We start from the raw sequence: 20,726 nt of genomic DNA, 5'->3' as shown, positions 1-20,726 counted from the left end.
TCTCTCACTGCCCCTCCCCCACTCATGCTCTCTCCCTCTCAAAAATAAAAACAAAACATTGGAAAAGAAATAAAAGCATGCCAAGTCTTGAGACTATATAGCCTTTATCTCATGAGGGAATTTATTTGGGGACCACCAGGAGACTGTTTCCTTTCTTTCACTTTTATGAAGAGCTCAGTATTGTTCCCAAATGGCTGTGCCCCACAAATCAAAAGTAGCTGCATATCCCCTCAGGCTCTATGCTAAGAAATAAAAATAAAAATGAAAAAAGCTACATGTCCCTCCAAAGAGCAGGTCCATCTGGTACTATCCACAATAGCCCTCCAGTATTTCTGGGCATTGAGAAATTGTGCTGTCTGTAGTCACAAAGTCTCCTCCATTAGGAAGTAGCAGGAAAGAATCAGGTTTCCCTGCCATGCCTATAACACATTTCTCCAAGCTGCCCAAGGGTAGGGGTGTTTAACCAGTCTCCAAGAGCCCTGTTTAGATCCCAAAATAAACTTTGACATCTAGGTTTTATTTTTTTAGTACATAATGTAAGAATTTGCTTGGGTTTTTAATGCCGTGCATGAAAAAGAAATTATAAAGTCACATAATAAAAATGAATTTAAAATATTTAAATGAGGAGATTTTAAAGAAATATCAATAATTACCCCAGATTTATAACAAAACAAATTTCATTCATTACTTGACTTGACAAGTATTTATTGAGTGCCTACTGTGTGCTGGGACTGTTTCAAGTGGTGCTAACAGAGCAATGAACAAAATAAACAGATTTGCTTTTATGGGATATACATTCCAGTGGAGCGGGGAGTCCATTACAGGGGGATAAGTGGTCCAATGGGCAGGGGGGCAAAGGCAGAGGGTTGCCATTATGTAGAGCCAAGAAATGCCTCCCTGATTTGGTGAAAATTAAAGAGAAACTGGAAGGAAATAGGGACCAAATCAGGGGGATATCTGAGGCAGGAATGTTCCTCCCAGAAGGAAGAGCCTTCTGTGCAAAGGCCCTGAGGCAAGGGCAAGATTGGTGTGTCCTAAGAACAGCAAGGAGGCCAGTGTAGTTAGAGGAGAGTGAGCAAGGTGGGGAGTGGTAGGAATGAGGTCAGAGAGAGAGAGAGAACAAGCCAGGGACAGATAAGTCACTAGAGGTCTTCAGCAGAGGAGGGGCATGTGTGGAGAAAAGACTCCTACCGCTGTGTGGAGAACAGACTGAGTGTAGGGAGCAAAAGCGGAAGCAGGAGACCAGTGTTCAGAAGTTATAACAGTAATTTGCACAAGAGATATCGGTGACGTGGACTACAGTTGCAGCAGGGGAGGTCATGAAAAGTAGTGTGATTATGGATATATTGGGAAAAATATATTTGAAAGTATATTTGGAGTTGGGTTGTAAGTAGGGGAGTTGAGGATAGCTTCAATATTTTTGTCCTAAGCAACTGGAAACGTAAAATTGCTACTCACTGCAATGGGATCACTACATGAGATGGAGATTTTCAGGGGTAGAGAAGAGTGTAGAAGGGACAAACTTTTGGAAAGTCTGAGTTTGTGAAGTCTGAGGTGCCTATTGGGCATCCAAATGGAGCCGTTAAGAACCGTAGTTGCCTTTGTAAGTCTGGAGTTCTGGGAAGAGGATCGGGTAGAGAAATAAATTTGCAAGTTGTTAATAGGGAAGCGGGATTTAAAGCCATGGGCCCTGAGGGGTGTAGATAGAGCACAGGGTGAGGAGTGAGCCCTGGGGCACTCCAACATTTGGAGATTGGAGAAAAGAGGAACCGGAAAAGAAAACTGTGAAGGAGTGAGCAGCCAGTGATGAAGAAGAACTAAGAGACAGTGGGTATTGGAAACCAACCAAAAAAAGCATTTCAAGAAAGAAGAAATGACCAAATGACCTAAGTGCTGCTGACGGGCAGTGAAAGGAAGACTGTGAAATGACAAATTGAACTTGGCGATGGGAAGGTCACTGGTCACCTTGACAAAGTAGTTTTGGTGGACTGATGAGGACGAAAGCCCAACTGGAGTTGTTTAGGAAAGGAGAGGAGGGACAGTAGCTCTGGAGACTGTAGTGGAAAAATAAAATGTCAAGGTGAAAATTTGGCAGTGCTACGCAAGAAGTCTTCTATTTGACTAATGGAAGGAAGAAAGAAATTATTTTTACTACCTCCAGCAGAAACCTGTCTCTCTGGTCATTAATAAATTCATGAATGGTCCTTTTTGCGTCTGCACCTTCAAAGAAAATGGGAATAGACTTAGGTTTAATTCATTATCCCTCAAAAGCCTGTATAAAACAAAAGCCATGTAATTAAATCACTGTATACAGTATGTATCTGACTTTAAAAAATCATTATACCTTCAAATAAACATTTTTCCTAATCACTCAAAAGCTGATTTCATAATAGTAACTATCATTTATTTTATGCCCATCATATTCCAAGAACTTTATTAGACACTTTATTTTTTTAATGTTTATTTATTTTGAGAGAGAGAGATTGAGTGTGTGTGTGTGTGTGTGTGTGTGTGTGTGTGAGCTGGAGAGGGGCAGAGAGAGAGGGAGAGAGACTCCCAAGCAGGCTCTGCACTGTCAGTGAGACCATGACCTGAACCAAAATCAAGAGTGGGACACTTAACCAACTGAGCCACCCATTTGCCCCTTGGCAACTTAAATAGATTACTTTATTTAATTTTAACAATAACCCCAATGAGGTACATATTTCTATCCCCATTCTATATGTGACCTCAGAGATGTCAAGATACTTGCCCAAGATAATAGAGCTAACATGTGGTGGAATGGGCATATGACTCCTCAGCCTGTGCTAAAGAAGACTGAGCTGTTTTAAATCTTAGTGTTTTGGCCAATCTAGCTATAAAACTGAAGTCCTTTGGCAAAATATTCTTGGGGGTCACAAACCAAATTTACGGCAGGAAAGAAAAAGATGACTACCTTTACCATCTAGCAATCAAAAAGATCAGTTTCCTTTCAAGGTTTCTTCGTTCTAGAAAAATTATACACAGGCTGCATTTCAATAATGTTCACTTCATGAAGAACCACCAGAATGTGGTATAGAACAGTCTTTTGATTAAAATGTAAATAGAAGTAGAAAATAGTGTTTTTCTGTTTGTTTTTAAAGTTTATTTTTGAGAGAGAGAGAGCACGAGCTGGGGAGGCAGAGAGAGGGAGAGAGAGAGAATCCCACAGGGCTCAAACCCATGAACCGTGAGATCATACCTGAGCCAAAGCCAAGAGTCAGACACTTAACCGATTGAACCACACAGATGCTCAAAAAAATCTTGTTTCCCAAATGACCAGTGAGCCTGTACTGCATGCACTAGGAAGGAAGCCCACAGTCTTGGACCGTATTCTGCCTCTGCCTCTGCCTCTTACTAGCTATGAGGATGTGAGTAAATTACTCACCCTCTCCAAGCCTCAGTTTTCCCATCAGCAAAAATGAGGACACTAATTGTGGTAAATTGTATTATTGTTCCAAACTATTTTCTGCCCCCCTCTGTAAGAAGATTATCTCCCCCCTACCACCCCACCCTGCCCCGTATCAGGCTTGACCATTGACTGGATTTGGCTCATGCAATACAAGAGGAAGTGATCTGTGATGCTTCCAAGTACAAGTTTTAAGAACCACCACTGGTTCTCTCTTTCTCCTTCTGCAATAACTCCAGCAACATATCAGACAGGGGTTGTTCCTTCAGTGCAGGACCCAATGAAAAGCACCAAAGTTGAAAGGTGAATGAGAAATAAACTTCTGTTGTTGTCAGTCACTGAAATTTAGAAATGGTTTATGACCACAGCATAAAGTAGCCTAATGGATCATTACTATAATTTCTACCTCATAGTGGTGTTGCGAGAAGGAAGTGAGGCAACATGCTAAGAAACACATCATAGCTTCTTAATCGCTAGCTATTATTAAAAATACAATTAGAACGAGTAATCACTTAATTTTCCCAGGTCAGTAATAATAGCAATTATGATTATTATAATCATTAATAGTTCTGTGATTATGGGTAACAAACAACAAGATTTGGAGTCAGACATTGGTTTGAGTTCTGTTCCACCTAGTGACCTTGAATTAGTGATTCAACCTCATTGGGCAATTTTCATCAGAGGAGGAGAGGAGGCAACAATATCTAACAGCATTTTGTTGAGGATTAAGTAAAATAACATATGTGAAAGGAATAAGCACCTGGTTATAACATAGTTTTCTTTTTAATGCATAAACAAATTGATTATAAAAAATCCTCAACATTCATAAAATTAGAGTCATAAAATGAACTGCCATGTACCTATCACCTACTTCAACACAATCAACATTTTACTAATCTTGTTTCATCTCTTGCCACACCTCACTTTCCCCCTCACTGGAATTTAAAAAAATTTTTTTTTTATGTTTATTTACTTTTGAGAGAAAGAGAGAGAGAGACAGAGACGTGAGCAGGGGAGGGGCAGAGAGAGAGTGAGACAGAATCCGAAGAGACTCCAGGCTCCGAGCTGTCAGCACAGAGCCGATGCGGGGCTTGAACTGACAGAGTGAGAGATCATGGCCTGAGCTGAAGTGGGCCGCTTAACTGACTGAGCCACCCAGGTGCCCTGCCCCTCACTGGAATATTTTAAAACAAATCCAAACCATTGTTACCATTGGATCCATAAACCCTTTAGTATGTAACTCCAGATAAAAGAGTCTTAAAACATAGTCATAATACAACTATCATACCAAACAAAATGAACAATTCCTTAGTATCATCTTTACCTACTCTGGGTTCAGATTTCTCCAGTTGTCTTAAAAATAACTTTTTAGAATTAAAAAAGTTAAAATATAAACAAAGATCAGTTTGGTTGGCATAAGTCCTAAAGTCAATTTTTTATGTATAACTTCCATCCCCATCCCCCCATAAACACTACCTTTATTCCATGCCATTTATTGGTTTAAGAAACCAGATCAATTTCCCTGTAGAATTTCCTTTATAATGAGATTGCATCCTCATGGTATTATTTAACATGTGCTCAATCTCCTACGTTTGTTTGATTAGATTCAGTCTCAATTTATTTAAAAAACATTTTTAATAGAAAAAAAGCATGAAAGCGCTTACTGTAGCTTTGATTTGGTCACTTGTGATGGGTCAGATGAATTGGAATCAATTTCAACATCAAAAAAAAAAATCTTATACTGTCCTTTCTGTTTTTTCACCAATAGAATTTATTAGAAACATTTCAATAGTGTATGACACATCCTATCTTTTCCTTTTGTCCTCGCAGAGCACAGATCACATGAAAGGAATGATTTTTTTTAATCAGGAATTTTGGAGACAAATTCTGTGTATGCTAAACTTATACAGAGACTGATAAATATTAAGTCTAGAATTCAAAGAGAAATGCCAAAGTATGTAGGAACAGATACTTTTTTCCTAGCTGTATTGAGATATAATCGGCATATAACATTGTTTCAGTCTAAAATGTAGAACATGATGATTTGATACACATATATTATATAATGATTGCCATAATAAGATTAGTTAACACACCTTTTACCTTACATTACTCCCATTTTGTTGTTGTGGTGGTGGTGAGAACATTTAAGATCTTGGCAACTTTAAAGTATATGATGCAGTATTGTTAACTGTAGTCCCCATGCTATACGTCAGATCTTCAGAACTTACTTATCTTATAACTGGAAATTTTTACCCTTTGATCAACATCTTGCCATTTTCCCGACTCCCCAGTCCTTGGCAATAACCAATCCACTCTGTTTCTATGAGTTTGGCTTTTTTAGATAAAAAAAAAAATTCTATACAGTCCTTTTAGTAAATATTATAGTCATGCTTACTACCTTAGGCTGCTTTAACATGATACTATCTGGCTGACTTGGTGTGATTTTATTCTTCCACGCCTAAATAGACTGGTTGTAGTGGGTTTTCCATTTTGGCTCTTCTAGCTATCTGGAAGGTTTTTGACAAAGAGGCCACGTATGATAAAACCCTCCCGGAAGCACTAGTGTTCCTCAACGCCGGAATACCTCATCACTCACTGGGGATGTGGTCAAGAGGTGTCGCCCTTTGAGAGTAAAACCAAAGTCAAGCTGCCAGCTGCATTTAGGTGGAAATGACACATCTATTATGCAGCCTAACCAATCTGTCTATGACAGTTTCTGTGTAATTTTTTGAGGTGATCTAGCAGTTGGCGGCTATTGTATACAGAAAAATAAAATAACTGGGCTCCCAAAGTAGGGGTCACTTGCTCATTTCACATCATGTGGGTCTGTTTCTAATGAGGATCCAGGCAGGAAATGTAAGGTTGGGAAATGGGGGTTTCAACCAAATCAACTCTTGATTGGAAGGAGTCAGAGGGGGATTTATTTTCAATGAAAATGTTCAAATTGCTTAACTGTGTAACTGGCAGAAACTGGCAACCTGATTTCCATTGTTAACAGAGCCCAAATTGCCTTGGATAATACCAAACAATTGTACCATTTCCTTTTTGAGAGTTTACTGTATGTCATTTACTCTTAAGAGGCCAGTAACTCCTCTGTCAACTGGCATGGTGTTAAACAGGGTCATCCGCAAAACCACACTTGCTAGGTGTCTCAGAAGTGGTAGTGTCACAAGGATATTTGAAGGTGGCCACTTTGTGTAGAACTCTAAAACATATCCCATATAATTTTAAGTGCTCTTGATAACTTAAGGATCACCATTCTACAAAGGTAAACTATGAGGCACACTACTGAACCTAGCTATTCCCTACTAGAGGTATAGTCACTGATATCACTATGTTGCCTGTCATTCGCACTTTTTCATACACCTATGTGCAGGACATGTGCCTCTAAGATCTTCTAAAAAGAGATAATGTGGCTTTCTTCTTCTACACTAATTATAGTCTCCAAAGTTCTTTCCTAAGTGGCTGGTTTTTTTTTGTTTTGTTTTGGTTTTTGTTCCCTAAAGATTTTATCACAATTTGGGAAAGTTACCAAAATTTTTAAGTTTCCACAACAAATCCTGGGCATTCAATGTATCTTCCTTCCTTCCTTTTAATTTTAATTTAAAAATTTGGACAAAACTTATTTTGGGGGAAGATTTTATGACCCCCATCATCCTAGCATTAATAATATCAATGTCATTGGCTTCAAACTGCTTTCTATGTCATTTGTAGGCACTTCTTGATTCAATAAGTAAGAAATGTCCATGACATTTTGATGAACAAGTTGCCCTTTTTCATAGAGCAAGAATTAAAGAGCCTATAATAACAACATGTTGCCTTCAAGTGCCCTTGAAACAGGTTATGTCTTTGCAACAACAGGGCTCTTAGCATTCTGATTCCGGATATGTGAGTTTTATGGCCTGGAAAATCAAGACTTCTCTTAGAAAGTTTTCATATATTTCTACATCTAGAAACAAGTTTAAATGGCCCATGCCATAACCTTTAATACTGTATCATTTTGGGAGTGACTTTCTTCCTTAGAACCATGAAAAGGAGTAACAGTCTATTTCCTGGAAAAGTGTGTTTTCTTATTTAAAATAGATTTTTCTCCCAACTCTCAGCCCCCATTTACAAAGGCTTCCCCACCTCCAGAAAAGCCCCCAAACCTGACATAACAGTAAATATTCAAAACAATGTTCTTAACCAGTAATTTAGACTTACCTTCTGTTAATCTGAGAATAAGAGTGGGATCTAGCCCAAATTTTTCAAATGAGTCACCAGCTGTGTCAGAGTAGAATGCTCTTTGGCCCAGGTGTGAACGACTCTTCATTCGAGATGAAAAAGTAGACTTTTGGTAGACTCTCATGCTGCGGTTTATAAATTTTTCCTGCCCAAGTGGAAAAGCTTAATGGAATTTTTACTATATAAAATGTTGTCTTTAAAAATAGTGATCATATATAAAAATGTCATTTACAACAAGTCTTGTTCTCATTACTGATATATTTCTCAGTAGTGATACATTAAACAAGCAACTTTGAGTTCTTAACTCTGAAGGACTGGGTCTAATTTTCAGTTCCTTCTTTAGGAAGCTGAGCACAGATATAAAGACATTGAACATTTCCCAAACAGGTGCATCACAAATATGAGCCTGGAAAGTGCTCTGGCTTTATTTTCATTTTCATTTTTTAATCTTATCTTGCCCAAACTGCAGGTAACTTGGAAATTCCACTATTTTGAAAGGACTGGTTCTGTGGAATTGAATTGAAAACTTGAGAGGAAATGGACCTCTCCAGTAGACAGGAAGAAATCAGCCTTTCAGTTTCAGAATCTTTGCTCAAGTTAATTTTGGATTTTCAATAAAACTATACAACCCAAGCATGAAACCACCACCTTACAGATGAATCAGTTAGTGAGCATTTCTAGATACTTTTTCATTCTAATTAGGATTTTAAAAATCCTATAACCAATCTTTACCTCTAGGAATAAGGAAAGCCAACCTCATGAAATCCAAATTGTGTAATATAAGGTGCAATAATATAAGTAGTGAGATTAACTGCAAGGCACACACCACCACCATCACCACCACCACCCTTCTCTCCAACAAGGATGGGCACTCCTTTCTCTACATTTCTTTTGTATGCCTCTATTACTGTATTTTATCAAGTCTAAGATGTCACTTATTATTGATGCACTATCACTTTATGCATTGCCAGTTATGCATGGCACCCCATCTATATATGCTGGATCCCAATTTCAGGAATGAGAAAATGTGAAAAAAAAATGAACATTAGAATCAGTGAAGTGGGGTATACCATACTTGTCATATGCCATTGTCATGGTGCGTCTGTCTTCCCCCAGTAGGTGGTGATCCCTAGGTCTTTACTGTTAGATGATGTTCCTTTTGTGTGTGTTTATACTCCAGCACAGTGTGCAATGCATAGACAGACATCTGACTCCATGTCTCAACCCAGCAAAATTAATAAAAGTGATAGATAGGAGGATAGGTTTCTAACATCAATTGGGTTTAGGCTTTAACAAAACTTTACCTTTTTCTTTGCTGCCACTTCATTTTCTTTGAAAAGAAAGAGATCTTTGAAAAAGATCTTATATGGCCTTTCCTTTTTGACTGAGCCTTCTTTTCCTTTATCTGTTAAAAAAAAGGAAAGAGAAACATCTGTCATCCCTGCTCTGTTGACCAAAAGGGCGAGGCTCCCCCTAGCCAGGGCACAGCAAGTGGATAGGTGGGTCTCTGAGGAGGACACAGGCAGCCTTTGCCTCCCCAACTGAGGCAGGGATGCAGGGCCTGGATCTCAAGGGCAGAAGACACAGCTCATCTGTCTGTTTCCCATGGCATCAAGCACAGTGCTTAGTACTTCAAGGGGGATAAGTCTGTATTTGTTGTGTGAATAGATAAGTGGGCCAATTACAAGATAGTGGGATCATATTTTGAGGCATTAAGATATTGCTTCTTTCCATCACTACAAATACAACTACATTCTCTTATACCACCATTTCAGCAGCAATAGACACAGCCAATATCCTTAGGGACATCCTCACTCCAGACTCGAGAGTCTTCAAAAAAAAAAAAAATCAAAGATAATGATGAGTATTGGTGAGGATCGGAGGAATTGGAATCTCAAACGTTCTGCTAATGGGAATGCAAAATAGTGCAGCCACTTTGGAAAACTGGCAGTTCCTCAAAAAGCTGAACATCTGGTTGCCATGTGACCCAGTCATTCCACTCCTAGAAATGAAAATGTACGTTCACATGAAACTTGTACATGAATGTTTATAGCAGTATTAGACATAATGGTCAAAAGATAGAAACAATCCAAATATCCATCAACTGATGAATGGCTAAACAAAATGTGGTATATCCATACAATGAATAATAATCGGCCATAAGAAGGATACATAATACAAGACTGATGAAACTTGGAAATATATTAAGTGACAGAAGACACATTAATTCCCTACATTATAAGATTCCATTATATTTCATGAAATGTCTAGAATAGACACATCCATGGAGCCTAAATGTAGATTAGTGGTTGCTGAGGGCGGGAGATGAGATGGAGGAGGGTAAGAGGTGACGGCTAAGGACTGCAGGGTTTCTTTCTGAGACGATTAAAGTGTCCTAAAATGGACTGTGGTGATGGTTGCAAATATCTGTGAATACAAACCACACACTTGTACACTTAATAAAAAAAGAAGCCTGGCTATAAAGGGGTTGGGGTGGGGGGGAGATGGAAAGGGAGAGGAAGAGAGGGAGAGAGAAGTCAACTGAATTTCTGAATGGATTTTTTGTTTTTATTTATAAAATCTGAAATGATAAAAGGTCTTTCTCTTTTTCTTTCTTTCTTGCTTCCTAATGTTTGGGGGTGGAAATTTTGACTTTAAATACCACTGGCCAGAAACAGGAATACTGGAGCTTGGAACTGTTACCTTAAGTCAGTGAAAAGGAAAGGATAACTGAAGACACATCTCCTCTCTGCCCCAGCCCCTGCACCTACTCTCACCTCCCCAAATATCAGAATGTCTTTAAAGCAACACTCTTCTCCAAGTGGCTAAGAGATTCCCAGCAGGGCTGGGAATTATTGGTCTGGAGTTTATAGGCTGCCTGAGAACTGGCTCTTTGCCCAGGGATTCAGTTGGGAAAGTGGGAGTGTCTGGGATAGAAACCTCAGGCACATTTTTCTGCAGGTAATGGATTAGAAAGAAAATTACAGAATAGAAGCCTTTGGCTCAACATGGAATGTGGAATTTTCTGATCACCTCCTATTCACCTTGTGGGTAAAGGAAGGATCCCTTGCCCTAAATAGGATGAGATGGATGAACATATGACACTCAACACTGGACTGATGAGATAGACAGCAGTTGATTAGTCCCTTATATGCCCAGCCCAGGGGAGGAAGACACCGCCTGCCATGCAGGACCACATCATGACTGCACTTAGGAGCAGAGTGAAACAGCAGGGATTGCAGGAGACAGGCTTTGTAGTAATAAGAGGATAAGGTGCCCCCTGCTTCTCGTAACAGGATGTAATTGACTTATGAAACCCATTAGGTTGAAGACCAGTGGGGTGTAACTGGTCCAGTTGATGGGGAAAATAGCTAGATGGGGAACCTTTCTTACTGAGTGGAGGTCGAATCTGGCAAGAACAGGGAGACTTACAGTTCGACCTTTGGGGATCTGTGAAACTCAAAGATGTCAATGCAATACATGAAATTTTAGGCTTTGTGATACATGAGCAAAGACAGGTGAGGGTAGGTCCAGGCAGCTGGGCTTGGAGACAGCAGGAGTATAGAAGGGCAGAGCCAACAGACTGAGGCTCAGGAGGAGACAACAGAAGTCAAGGACCCAAACGGACTTGGGGTTGAGTGGCATTGCCAGTCTATGACCTGTACCCTATACCACCACTCTGAGGCCAGAGCTGGACCTGACATCCCAGGATGGGACCACTGATGTCTTCCAAAGGGTGAGGCATTGGTAGGCTGGACATCTCTCCCTCCACCAACTTTCTCTCCTCCTAAGAAAAACCTTACAAACTTAATGTCCACCTCACCCTAGGTGGCTTAAAATTTTAAATGCCTGATTTAAATCCCCTCTGACCAAGTTTAAGTACCCTGGATTGATAAGATATTTTTTCCCTTCCAACTCCCAAGCCAAATTCTTTTTGGTTATAGAGAAATAGAAAAACTAAAACTCTGAATAACAAGTATATTAATTTTCTTTGGCTGCCCCACTAAATTACCACAAACTTGGCAGCTTAAGACAACAGAACTTTATTCCCTCACAGACCTGGAGTTCAGGAGTCCAAAATCAAGGTGTCGTCAGGACTATAATCCCTCCAAAGGCTCCACCTTAGCTCTTCCAGCTTCTGGTGGCTTCAGCCATTCACTGCCTGTGTAACTCCTGCCTCCATTCACAGGGCCTTCTTCTATTTTTTCCACTTGTCATTGGATTTAGGACCGACCTTATACCCGGGATGATCTCATCTTGAGATACTTCCATTACATTTGCAAAGACCCTTTTTCCAAATAAGGTCACATGGCAGGGACACAGACAGCTACCACCATTCTGGAGGGCCACATTCAACTTGCTCTAGCAAGTTTCCTGAATTATAAACTCACTATAAGAATTGGCTCTTAGCCAACCTTTCTCCCCACCTGAATTAATTCCTAGTCACATAGAACTAGGGCTGCTATAACAAATCACCACAAATTAAGGGGCTTAAAACATCAGGTATCTATTCTCTCACAGTTCTGGAGGCCTGAACTGAATGCATTGATTTGGTTTTCTTTGGGAGTTTCTGAGGGAGAATCCATTGTATGACTTTCCCCTAGCCCATGGAAAATGCCTATGGAATGCCTATTACCTGTAACATACTCTTGGCATTACCCAATTTTCAAATCTTTGTCAAATTTGTAAGTGAAAAAGAATTTATTCTTCTATACCAATAAATATGAATTTCTTGTATATTTGTAAAGAAGCAGGAGGAGGAGAGAAAGGCTGGATGAGGAAAGGAGAGAACAGATTTTGATAAGATGTAGTTATTCATGTCCTTTATTATGACAAATAATTGAGTTAATTGTTTTACGTCATGAAATTCCCTAGCAAACTAAGTATGACAACTTAATGCCCTTCCGATGTGAAGATTTGTCTTTGCAGAATTAAAAAGTGGAAGAGAACTTTCTCAGCAGGCCATTTATAAACTCTTTACATAGAAAGATGCTTGTCTTGTGGCATTCTCCTTTTCCTGCTCTCCCAAGTCTACCATGGAGACTGACCATACCAGGCACAAAGCAAGAACTCATTGACAGATTCCTTCTTTACCTTCAGGAGTCAGTGGTATCGGCAAAAAATATGATGACATTTTGTCTCCTGGCCCTGTCCAAAGAAAAGGAAATACATTAAAAATAAATTCTGTAAACCTGTGCACACCGGGTGATGTATGGAAGTGTTGAATCACTAAATAGTACTCCTGAAATTAATATTACACTGCATGTTAACTGGAATTTTTTTTAACTCACTGGAATTCAGATAAAAACTTAAAAAAAAATAAATTCCATAAACCTTGTATAAAGAGGCTAAATTCAACAACCAGTGGTTCCAAATAGCCTTCATTGCTTTTAAAAGTAGTATATGCATAAACTCTTTGACCCAGCAATTCCAAATCTAGGAACTTATCCCAAGAAAATAATCAGGTAAGTGGGCAAAAATATATGTACAATAATATTTGTTGACATGTTATTTAATAAACAGGGAATTGATTAAATAACTATGGGGTACCCATAACATGGATCGCCTTGTGGCCCCTCAAAACGATGCTGTAGTCACTGTTTAGCTCTGTTAACAATATATTAAAAGTAAAAAACAAAATATTTCAAAATGGTGGGAATGGTGTGGGTTTTAAAAAACACAGGCCAAATCAGATGCTTTAAAAGTTGTTCAGCCAAACATTAATAGTTGTTGTCTTTGATTTGGAGCAAACTCTCCTTTCATTTTTATCAGGTGTGGGATTAAGGTTAGGTGCAAAATTTAAGGAAGTAGCCCCCCAAACTCAGTTATCAAGATAAATAACATGTCAATGCAAGTTTTTTAAAAATTCCAAGATAATGCAGGAAAAAAAATCTATGGTGAACAAAATATTAAAACTTTAAATACAGACAGGATTCGACTGTGAATTCATGTGACCCTGAGAGTGCGTGCCTCACTTGTCACACTCGCGTCCTGGCCCACAGATCTTGTCTGTATTTACATTTCTGATATTTTGTTCATCGTGGAACTTTTTGCATTAATTTTTATTTTTAAAAAATACTGAATTAAAATGTTTGGTTTTGTCCATGCTGAGCATGGAGCCTGCTTGGGATTCTCTGTCTCCCCCTTTCTCTGCCCCTCCCCTGCTCACGCATGTGCATGCACTCTCTCTCAAAATAAATAAAATTTTAAAAAAATGTTGTTTTTGCCTTCCCCTTTAGGCTTTGCACCAAAGGCAAATGTTTGACTTGCTTCACCCTAATCCTGTTCTTGAATTTTTATACTTTTTTGTGTTATTTTCAATGAGTTTGTATAATTTTTACAATGAAAAAAGTATCAATGATATTTTCATCAAGGAGGAAAAAGGATGTTTAGTATTTGATATAAAAACGTGTGCCTGGGGGTGCCTGGGTGGCTCAGTTGGTTGAACATCAGACTTCAGCTCAGGTCATGATCTCATGATCCATGAGTTCCAGCCCCTCATCGGGCTCTGTGCTGACAGCTCAGAGCCTGGAGCCTCCTTTGGATTCTGTGGTTCCTTCTCTCTCTGTCCCCCCTGCCCCCACTCTCTGTCTCTGTCTCTGTCTCTGTCTCTCTCTCTCTCTCTCAAAAATAAGTAAACATTAAAAAAAAATTTTTTTTTCAACATTTATTTATTTTTGGGACAGAGAGAGACAGAGCATGAACGGGGGAGGGGCACAGAGAGAGGGAGACACAGAATCGGAAACAGGCTCCAGGCTCCGAGCCATCAGCCCAGAGCCTGACGCGGGGCTCGAACTCACGGACCGCGAGATCGTGACCTGGCTGAAGTCGGACGCCCAACCGACTGCGCCACCCAGGCGCCCCCAAAATTTTTTTTTTTTAAAAAGGTGTGCCCTCGTCAGAATGGCTAACATTAACAACTCAGGCAACAACAGATGTTGGCAAAGATACGGAGAAAGAGGATCTCTTTTGCATTGCTGGTGGGAATGCAAACTGGTGCAGCCGCTTTGGAAAACTGTATGGAGGTTCCTCAAAAAATTAAAAATAGAACTACCCTATGACCCAGCAATTGCACTACTAGGTATTTATCCAAGGGATACAGGTATGCTGTTTTGAAGGGACACATGCACCCCAATGTTTATAGCAGCACTATCAACAATAGCCAAAGTATGGAAAGAGCCCAAATGTCCATCGATGGATAAATAGATATAGAAGATGTGGCATATATATAATGGAGTATTTCTCTGCAATTAAATAGAATGAAATCTTGCCATTTGCAACCATGTGGATGGAACTAGAGGGTATTATGCTAAGCAAAATCAGAGAAAGACAAATATCATATGACTTCACTCATATGAGGACTTTAAGAGACAAAACAGATGAACTTAAGGGAAGGAAAGCAAAAATAATATAAAAATAGGGAGGGGGACAAATATAAGAGACTCATAAATATGGAGAACAGAGGGTTACTGGAGGGGTTTTGGGGGTGGTAGGCTAAATGGGTAAGGGGCTTAAGGAATCTACTACTGAAGTCATTGTTGCTCTATATGCTAACTAACTTGGATGTACATTTAAAAATAAGTAAATAAAATGGTAAAAAAAAAAAAAAAGACACTTGTTACGATGAGCACTGGGTGTTGTATGTAAGTGATGATTCACTGAATTATACTCCTGAAACCAATATTGCATTGTATGTTAACTAACTAGAATTTAAATAAAAATTCAAAGAAAAAAAAAAGGTGTGCCCGCAACAGGAACAATGGGACAAACATCCTGTTTCAGGTTGCCCATTTATTTATTTTTAAATGTTAATTTATTTATTTTGAGAGAGAGAGAGAGAGAGTTGGTTAAAGAGAGAGGAAGAGAGAGAATCCCAAGCAGGCTCTGAGCTGTCAGTGCAGAGCCCCACTCAGGGCTCCAACTCAAACTCACAGACAGTGAGATCACGACCTGAGCTGAAATCAAGAGTCAGATGCTTAACCAACTGAGCCATCCAGGCACCTGTAGCTCCTTATTTAAATTTTGCCTCAGTTCTCTCAAAGAACCACCTTGAAGAGCTAAGAGTCCCAGGAGCATTTGTAGCAGGTGATTAAAGATACAGACTTTGGAATGGAGAAGCCTGTTGGTTTGACATTTACAGATGTGTGGGCAAGATCACTTAACATTCAAAAAATATTTATTGAGTACCTACTATGTGCCAGGCACTGTTCTGGCTGCCAGAGACAGGACAATTTAAAAACAACAGACAAAAAACACAGTTTCTTCATGGAACCTACATTTAATTATTTAGCATCTCTGAGCCTCAGATTCCTATTCCAAAAAATTGGGATATAATCTCACCCCTTAAAGCTTTCATGAGGATGCAATGTAAATGAACAACCAAGCAGGGTGCCTAGCATGCAGACCAAACTCAGTAAGTGGAAGAAATTTTGCACTAATATTTGCTCATTAGAATGTGATTTTACGTTCAGTGATTATGAAAATGAAAAAGAGAAAAGAAATTACATTACAGCTTAAAAAAATTTTTTTTAATGTTTATTTTTGAGAGAGAGAGAGAAAGCAGAGTGTGAGCAGAGGCGGGGAGGGGGAGAGAGAGAGGGAGACACAGAATCTGAAACAGGCTCCAGGCTCTGAGCTGTCAGCACAGAGCCCAATGCGGGGCCTGAAGTCACAAACCGTGAGATCATGACCTGAGCCAAAGTTGGATGCTTAACTGACTGAGCCACCCAGGTGCCCCATATGTTAAAGCTTATAATAGAGAAAAGATTAACAAAAACCTACATCACTGATATTATACTTTTCAGATTACTGAAGATTTTTTAAATGTTTGTTTATTTGTATGAGAGAGAGAGAGTGCACAAGTGAGGGAAGGGCAGAGAGAGAGGGAGACAGGATCCAAAGAGGTTCTGCATTGGCAGTAGAGAGCCCCATGCAGGGCTCAAACTCACAAACTGTGAGATCGTGGCCTGAGCTGAAGTCAGACACTTAACCAACTGAGGCAGCCAGGCATCACTGAAGATATTTTTCACAGGCAGTGGATTCATTCTGATAGTGGAAATTTCATGGGCCCATAAAAAAATTGATTTACTATTGGATGGCCAATAGTTAAGATTTGTAGGGGATTTTCTTATATTTGTATACTCAGCACTCCTCCAAATCCCTAAGATTTGGTTCTGTTCACTTCTCTCTTGACATACTTTAAATCTTTTAATTCTTCTATCTATCTACATTCACTCCCTTATCCATCCCCACTTTCATTCACTTCTCCCAAGTCTACCTGCAATAAAAATCTTTATCCATGGGTTCTGGCACTTTCTCACTCAGAAAAACCAGAAGTTCCCAGTCATCTAAGCCAACCAATAGCAGGTATCTGCTCTGATTCCATCTTTCTAGTAACTCATAGAACATTGAATGGAATCAGTAGTCTCTAAAAGCTGTTATACCTCTGTACTCCTGTACATATTAATCTCCCTATTGATCAATGAAGGGTTGGTAAAGAACATAAGAGAGAAGAAGAGAACTGGCTATTCCTAGAAGGGATTATAAAGTTCTCTGAACTAAACCAATATGATGTGTCAACCAGGAAAAGGAAGCCAAAGCCATGAATGTCTTTGTTGTGCAAAATAAAAATAGCACGATGACTAAACAAAAGCTCTGTACTGAAATCGAGGGAAAATGTCATTGGACTGCATAGCAAATACTTGCAAGTTCACATCTAAAATATTTGTTCAAATCCAACTTCCAACAGACGAAAAAGATGAAGAACTCAGAAAAAACTAAGGCTTCAAAATGGTGGTATGTGTGTGTGTGTGTGTGTGTGTGTGTGTGTGTGTGTGTTGGGGATCACCTGCATGGCTCAATCAGTTAAGTGTCCAACTTCAGCTCATGTCATGATCTCACGGTTCATGAGTTTGAGCCCCGCGTTGGGCTCTGTGCTGACAGCTCAGAGCCTGGAGCCTGCTTCGGATTTTGTGTCTGTCTGTCTCTCTGCCCCTCCCCTGCTCATGCACTGTCTCTCTCCTTCAAAAATAAACATTAAAAAATGGTGGTGTGTGATTTCAAGCCATCATTTTTAGAGGTGGCATAAGCTAGTGATTAAGCATAGTGAGAGCATGGACTTTCATTGTGCTCCTTAATTCTCACACTTCAATTTCCCCATCTTTCATTTCTTTCTTTCTTTCTTTCTTTCTTTCTTTCTTTCTTTCTTTCTTTCTTTCTTTCTTTCTTTCTTTCTTTCTTTCTTTCTTTCTTTCTTTCATTTTAGGGAGAGAGAGCATGAGCAGGGGAGAGGAGCAGAGGGAGAGAGAAAGAATCCGAGCTGTCAGTGTGGAGCCTGACACAGGGCTTGATCCTGCGGCCCTGGGATCATGATCTGAGCTGAAATGAAGAGTCAGATGCTCAATTGACTGAGCCACCCAGGTGCTCCTCAATTTCCCTATCTTTCAAAAGGACTGATAAGAATAACACCTACTTCATGAGATAGTTAGGTGAGTTAACATGTGTCCCTCACTTTGGACAGCATCAGATGCACAGTAAGTACCATAGCAGTACTTGGAGAAAGCATTCCAAAGAGGAAGGATACCCGGTGTGTTTGAGGAATGGCAAGGAGATTAGTGGGACTTAAGCATAGTGAACAAAGCAGAGAGTGATAGATGAAGTCAGAGAGATAGCAAGGGCCCTGTGGGTCATTTCTTCAGTGAAATGAGAATCTGTAATGAACCACTCTGATGGCTGACCTGGGAAGAGACTGTACAAGGGGATGGGGGTGGAATAAGGACACCTGTTGGGAAGCTACAGTCATTGGGAGGCACGAGATAATGGGGACAGTAGTGGAAGCGGTGAGAGGTGGTCTGATTCTAGATACGTTTGGAAAATAGAGCCTATAGGACTGGCTGATGGTTTGGATGTGGGGTATGAGATAAAGAGCCCAAGAGAAAAAGGATAGTTTCCATGAATGGAGACAGAGAGGCTGTGGGGGGAAGATAAATTGGGAAGATCAACATTTCAGTTAGGAACATGTTATATGTGAGATATGTTAGATGTCTAAGGGGACATGGGTGTAAAATATACTGTTCTTCCAAGTGAACGCCGATCCTGGCTGATTAAATCAGTGCTAGCCTTCCTCTAACATTATGCAATTATATGTGGCCACCGAGTCAAATTTTTTGATGTGGATCATCACAGGGGCAACATGGATGACACCGTGCACCGTGGGAAGACCTTAACCTTGATGGCAGGCAGGTTTAAATCCTGCTTCTGCCTCTTATCAGCACTTTCTTCTTAGGTCTATCCTGTTAAACTCAATGCACCTTCCATAAGGTTCTTCTTACATCAGGTGTGGATGCGAATACTTTTCTTACAGGCTCGTTGCAGTTTTCAAGCACAGATAAGGTATGCAGTGTGCCTACTTATGGTGTGCTGATAGGGAAATAATTGCCTATCATTTCTTCAAGGTAGATATCCAGATCTTTCCTCTTTCTAGTCTGTTCTGCCTCGTGAATAACTGCCAGCATTTGACAAGAATAGGAGAGAAAACTGATAACCAATTTTCGTAAGAAACCCTGAACTAAAATTCCTGAAACTGGTTCATTTGAGAGGACTCTCCCAGCAATATCAGTGTAGATTTGGGGAACCTGACCCACCTTTGTGCGCATTCTGAACACTCCAAGCTTTATGGAAGTGGAAAAAGAAGAATGGGGTTTTATAATGCCTAATCCTAAAGTCAGACCAACTCCTAAAATGGACAATAACAGTATCTCCCAGATACTATTCAGAGCAATTTGTGTTTGATTTTCTCAACTCTCTTTATAACTCGGTGAAAATGGATTTCCAGAGTCTCTCAGTAGGAGATAAAAAGCTTTGTTTATCTCCCATATGCAAAGATTTAGACACATTCATACTCAATGGCTTTCAGTTTTTTTTTTTTTTCCCCACCTCCTTCCCACCCACTTGGACAAATACTAGGAGAAAGGGCTGTGAACTGTGTCCTTGGATGGTGTGGAGAGACCAGAACTAGCAATTTTTTGTTTACCTGAGAGCCAGGAACCACTAGGTCCTTGGCCTGCTTAATGATCTGCCTCTCTTGATTAGGTCAGAAGCAGAGCACAGTGATGAGGAAATTACCTTCAGCTTGACCTTTAAGGCCTTGCTGGCGTATTTTGTGTGGGCTTTTCTATTGACATTTCTGACTGCCCCTTTTGCAAACTGAAAAAAAATAACTGGGGGTCAAGAGGAAGAAAGAGTACAGGAGTAGAAGTCAGCCAATGTGAGTAAGATGATGTGAAAAATACTGTGTAAACTAAGAAGTGCTATAGGGATGTTGGTTATTGCGAAGGACATTATCTATAATTAAGTATTTAACAATGACCAAGGAGGAGAGAAGTTCTCTCTTATCCTTCTTGCTTGTCTGCAGGGGCTTTTCAGGCAATGTTGTATATCTGGACTGTAATTGATGCACTCAGTTCACTCACAAATAAAAATCCCCATGAAAAGAATGACTATTTCTTTTAGACTTCCCCCCAAACTTGTAAGCTTTAAGTTCATAGTACATTCTGTGAACTTAGCAGGGGATCTAGTGGCTGAAATCTTTAACTTAATTGATTCGTAAGACAAATAACAGGATTAAAATGAATAGTAGTATAATAACAAGTACACCTATAATTTGAGCTAGGCACTGGGCAAAGTGTTTTACATTTCATCTTATATAAAGCTCAAACAAATCCATAAAATAGAAAAAGGCATGAGAAAATGGATGAAAAAACTGAGGTTTAGGAAAGTTAAGTACATTTCCCAAGGTCAAACAACTCATAAGTAACAGAGTAGGATTAAGACAAGTTTATCGAACCCCAAAGCCTTCTATATTCCTATAATTTTACCCTCTCCTTTACGTCTACAACTTCATAAGTCTGCAAATAGACCTGTAATTGCAAAATGTAACAGATTCAAATCTTTAGCAAAAATTTTATAATTTAAATTTTAATATTTTTCTATGAATTATGACTTTATGTTTGCTTTTCACTATTTCTATTTCTCTTGTATTATCTATTATACATTTCTCTTTAAAACTATAGGG

The 20,726-nt window shown here is 39.5% G+C and overlaps 1 protein-coding gene across 1 annotated transcript in view; it reads right to left on the bottom strand.

Annotated features, from left to right (window-relative positions):
- CCDC38 (coiled-coil domain containing 38) overlaps positions 1-20,726 on the bottom strand; it is a 59,295-nt gene that overhangs the window by 37,024 nt on the left and 1,545 nt on the right. The window contains exons 2-5 of the mRNA XM_025926957.2: positions 12,749-12,802; positions 8,959-9,059; positions 7,634-7,799; positions 2,156-2,220 (exon numbers count right to left, since the gene is read on the bottom strand). Of these exons, the coding sequence (XP_025782742.1) occupies positions 2,156-2,220; positions 7,634-7,799; positions 8,959-9,059; positions 12,749-12,788 (372 nt within the window). The 5' untranslated portion in view covers positions 12,789-12,802. The remainder of the gene's footprint in view (positions 1-2,155; positions 2,221-7,633; positions 7,800-8,958; positions 9,060-12,748; positions 12,803-20,726) is intronic.

Source organism: Puma concolor, chromosome B4 (genome assembly GCF_028749965.1).
Source record: "Puma concolor isolate L17-30 chromosome B4, mPumCon1.1.hap2, whole genome shotgun sequence".
Lineage (NCBI taxonomy): Eukaryota > Metazoa > Chordata > Mammalia > Carnivora > Felidae > Puma > Puma concolor.
Note: the sequence above shows the minus strand (reverse complement) of the source record. Positions and strands in the feature narration are given on the sequence as shown.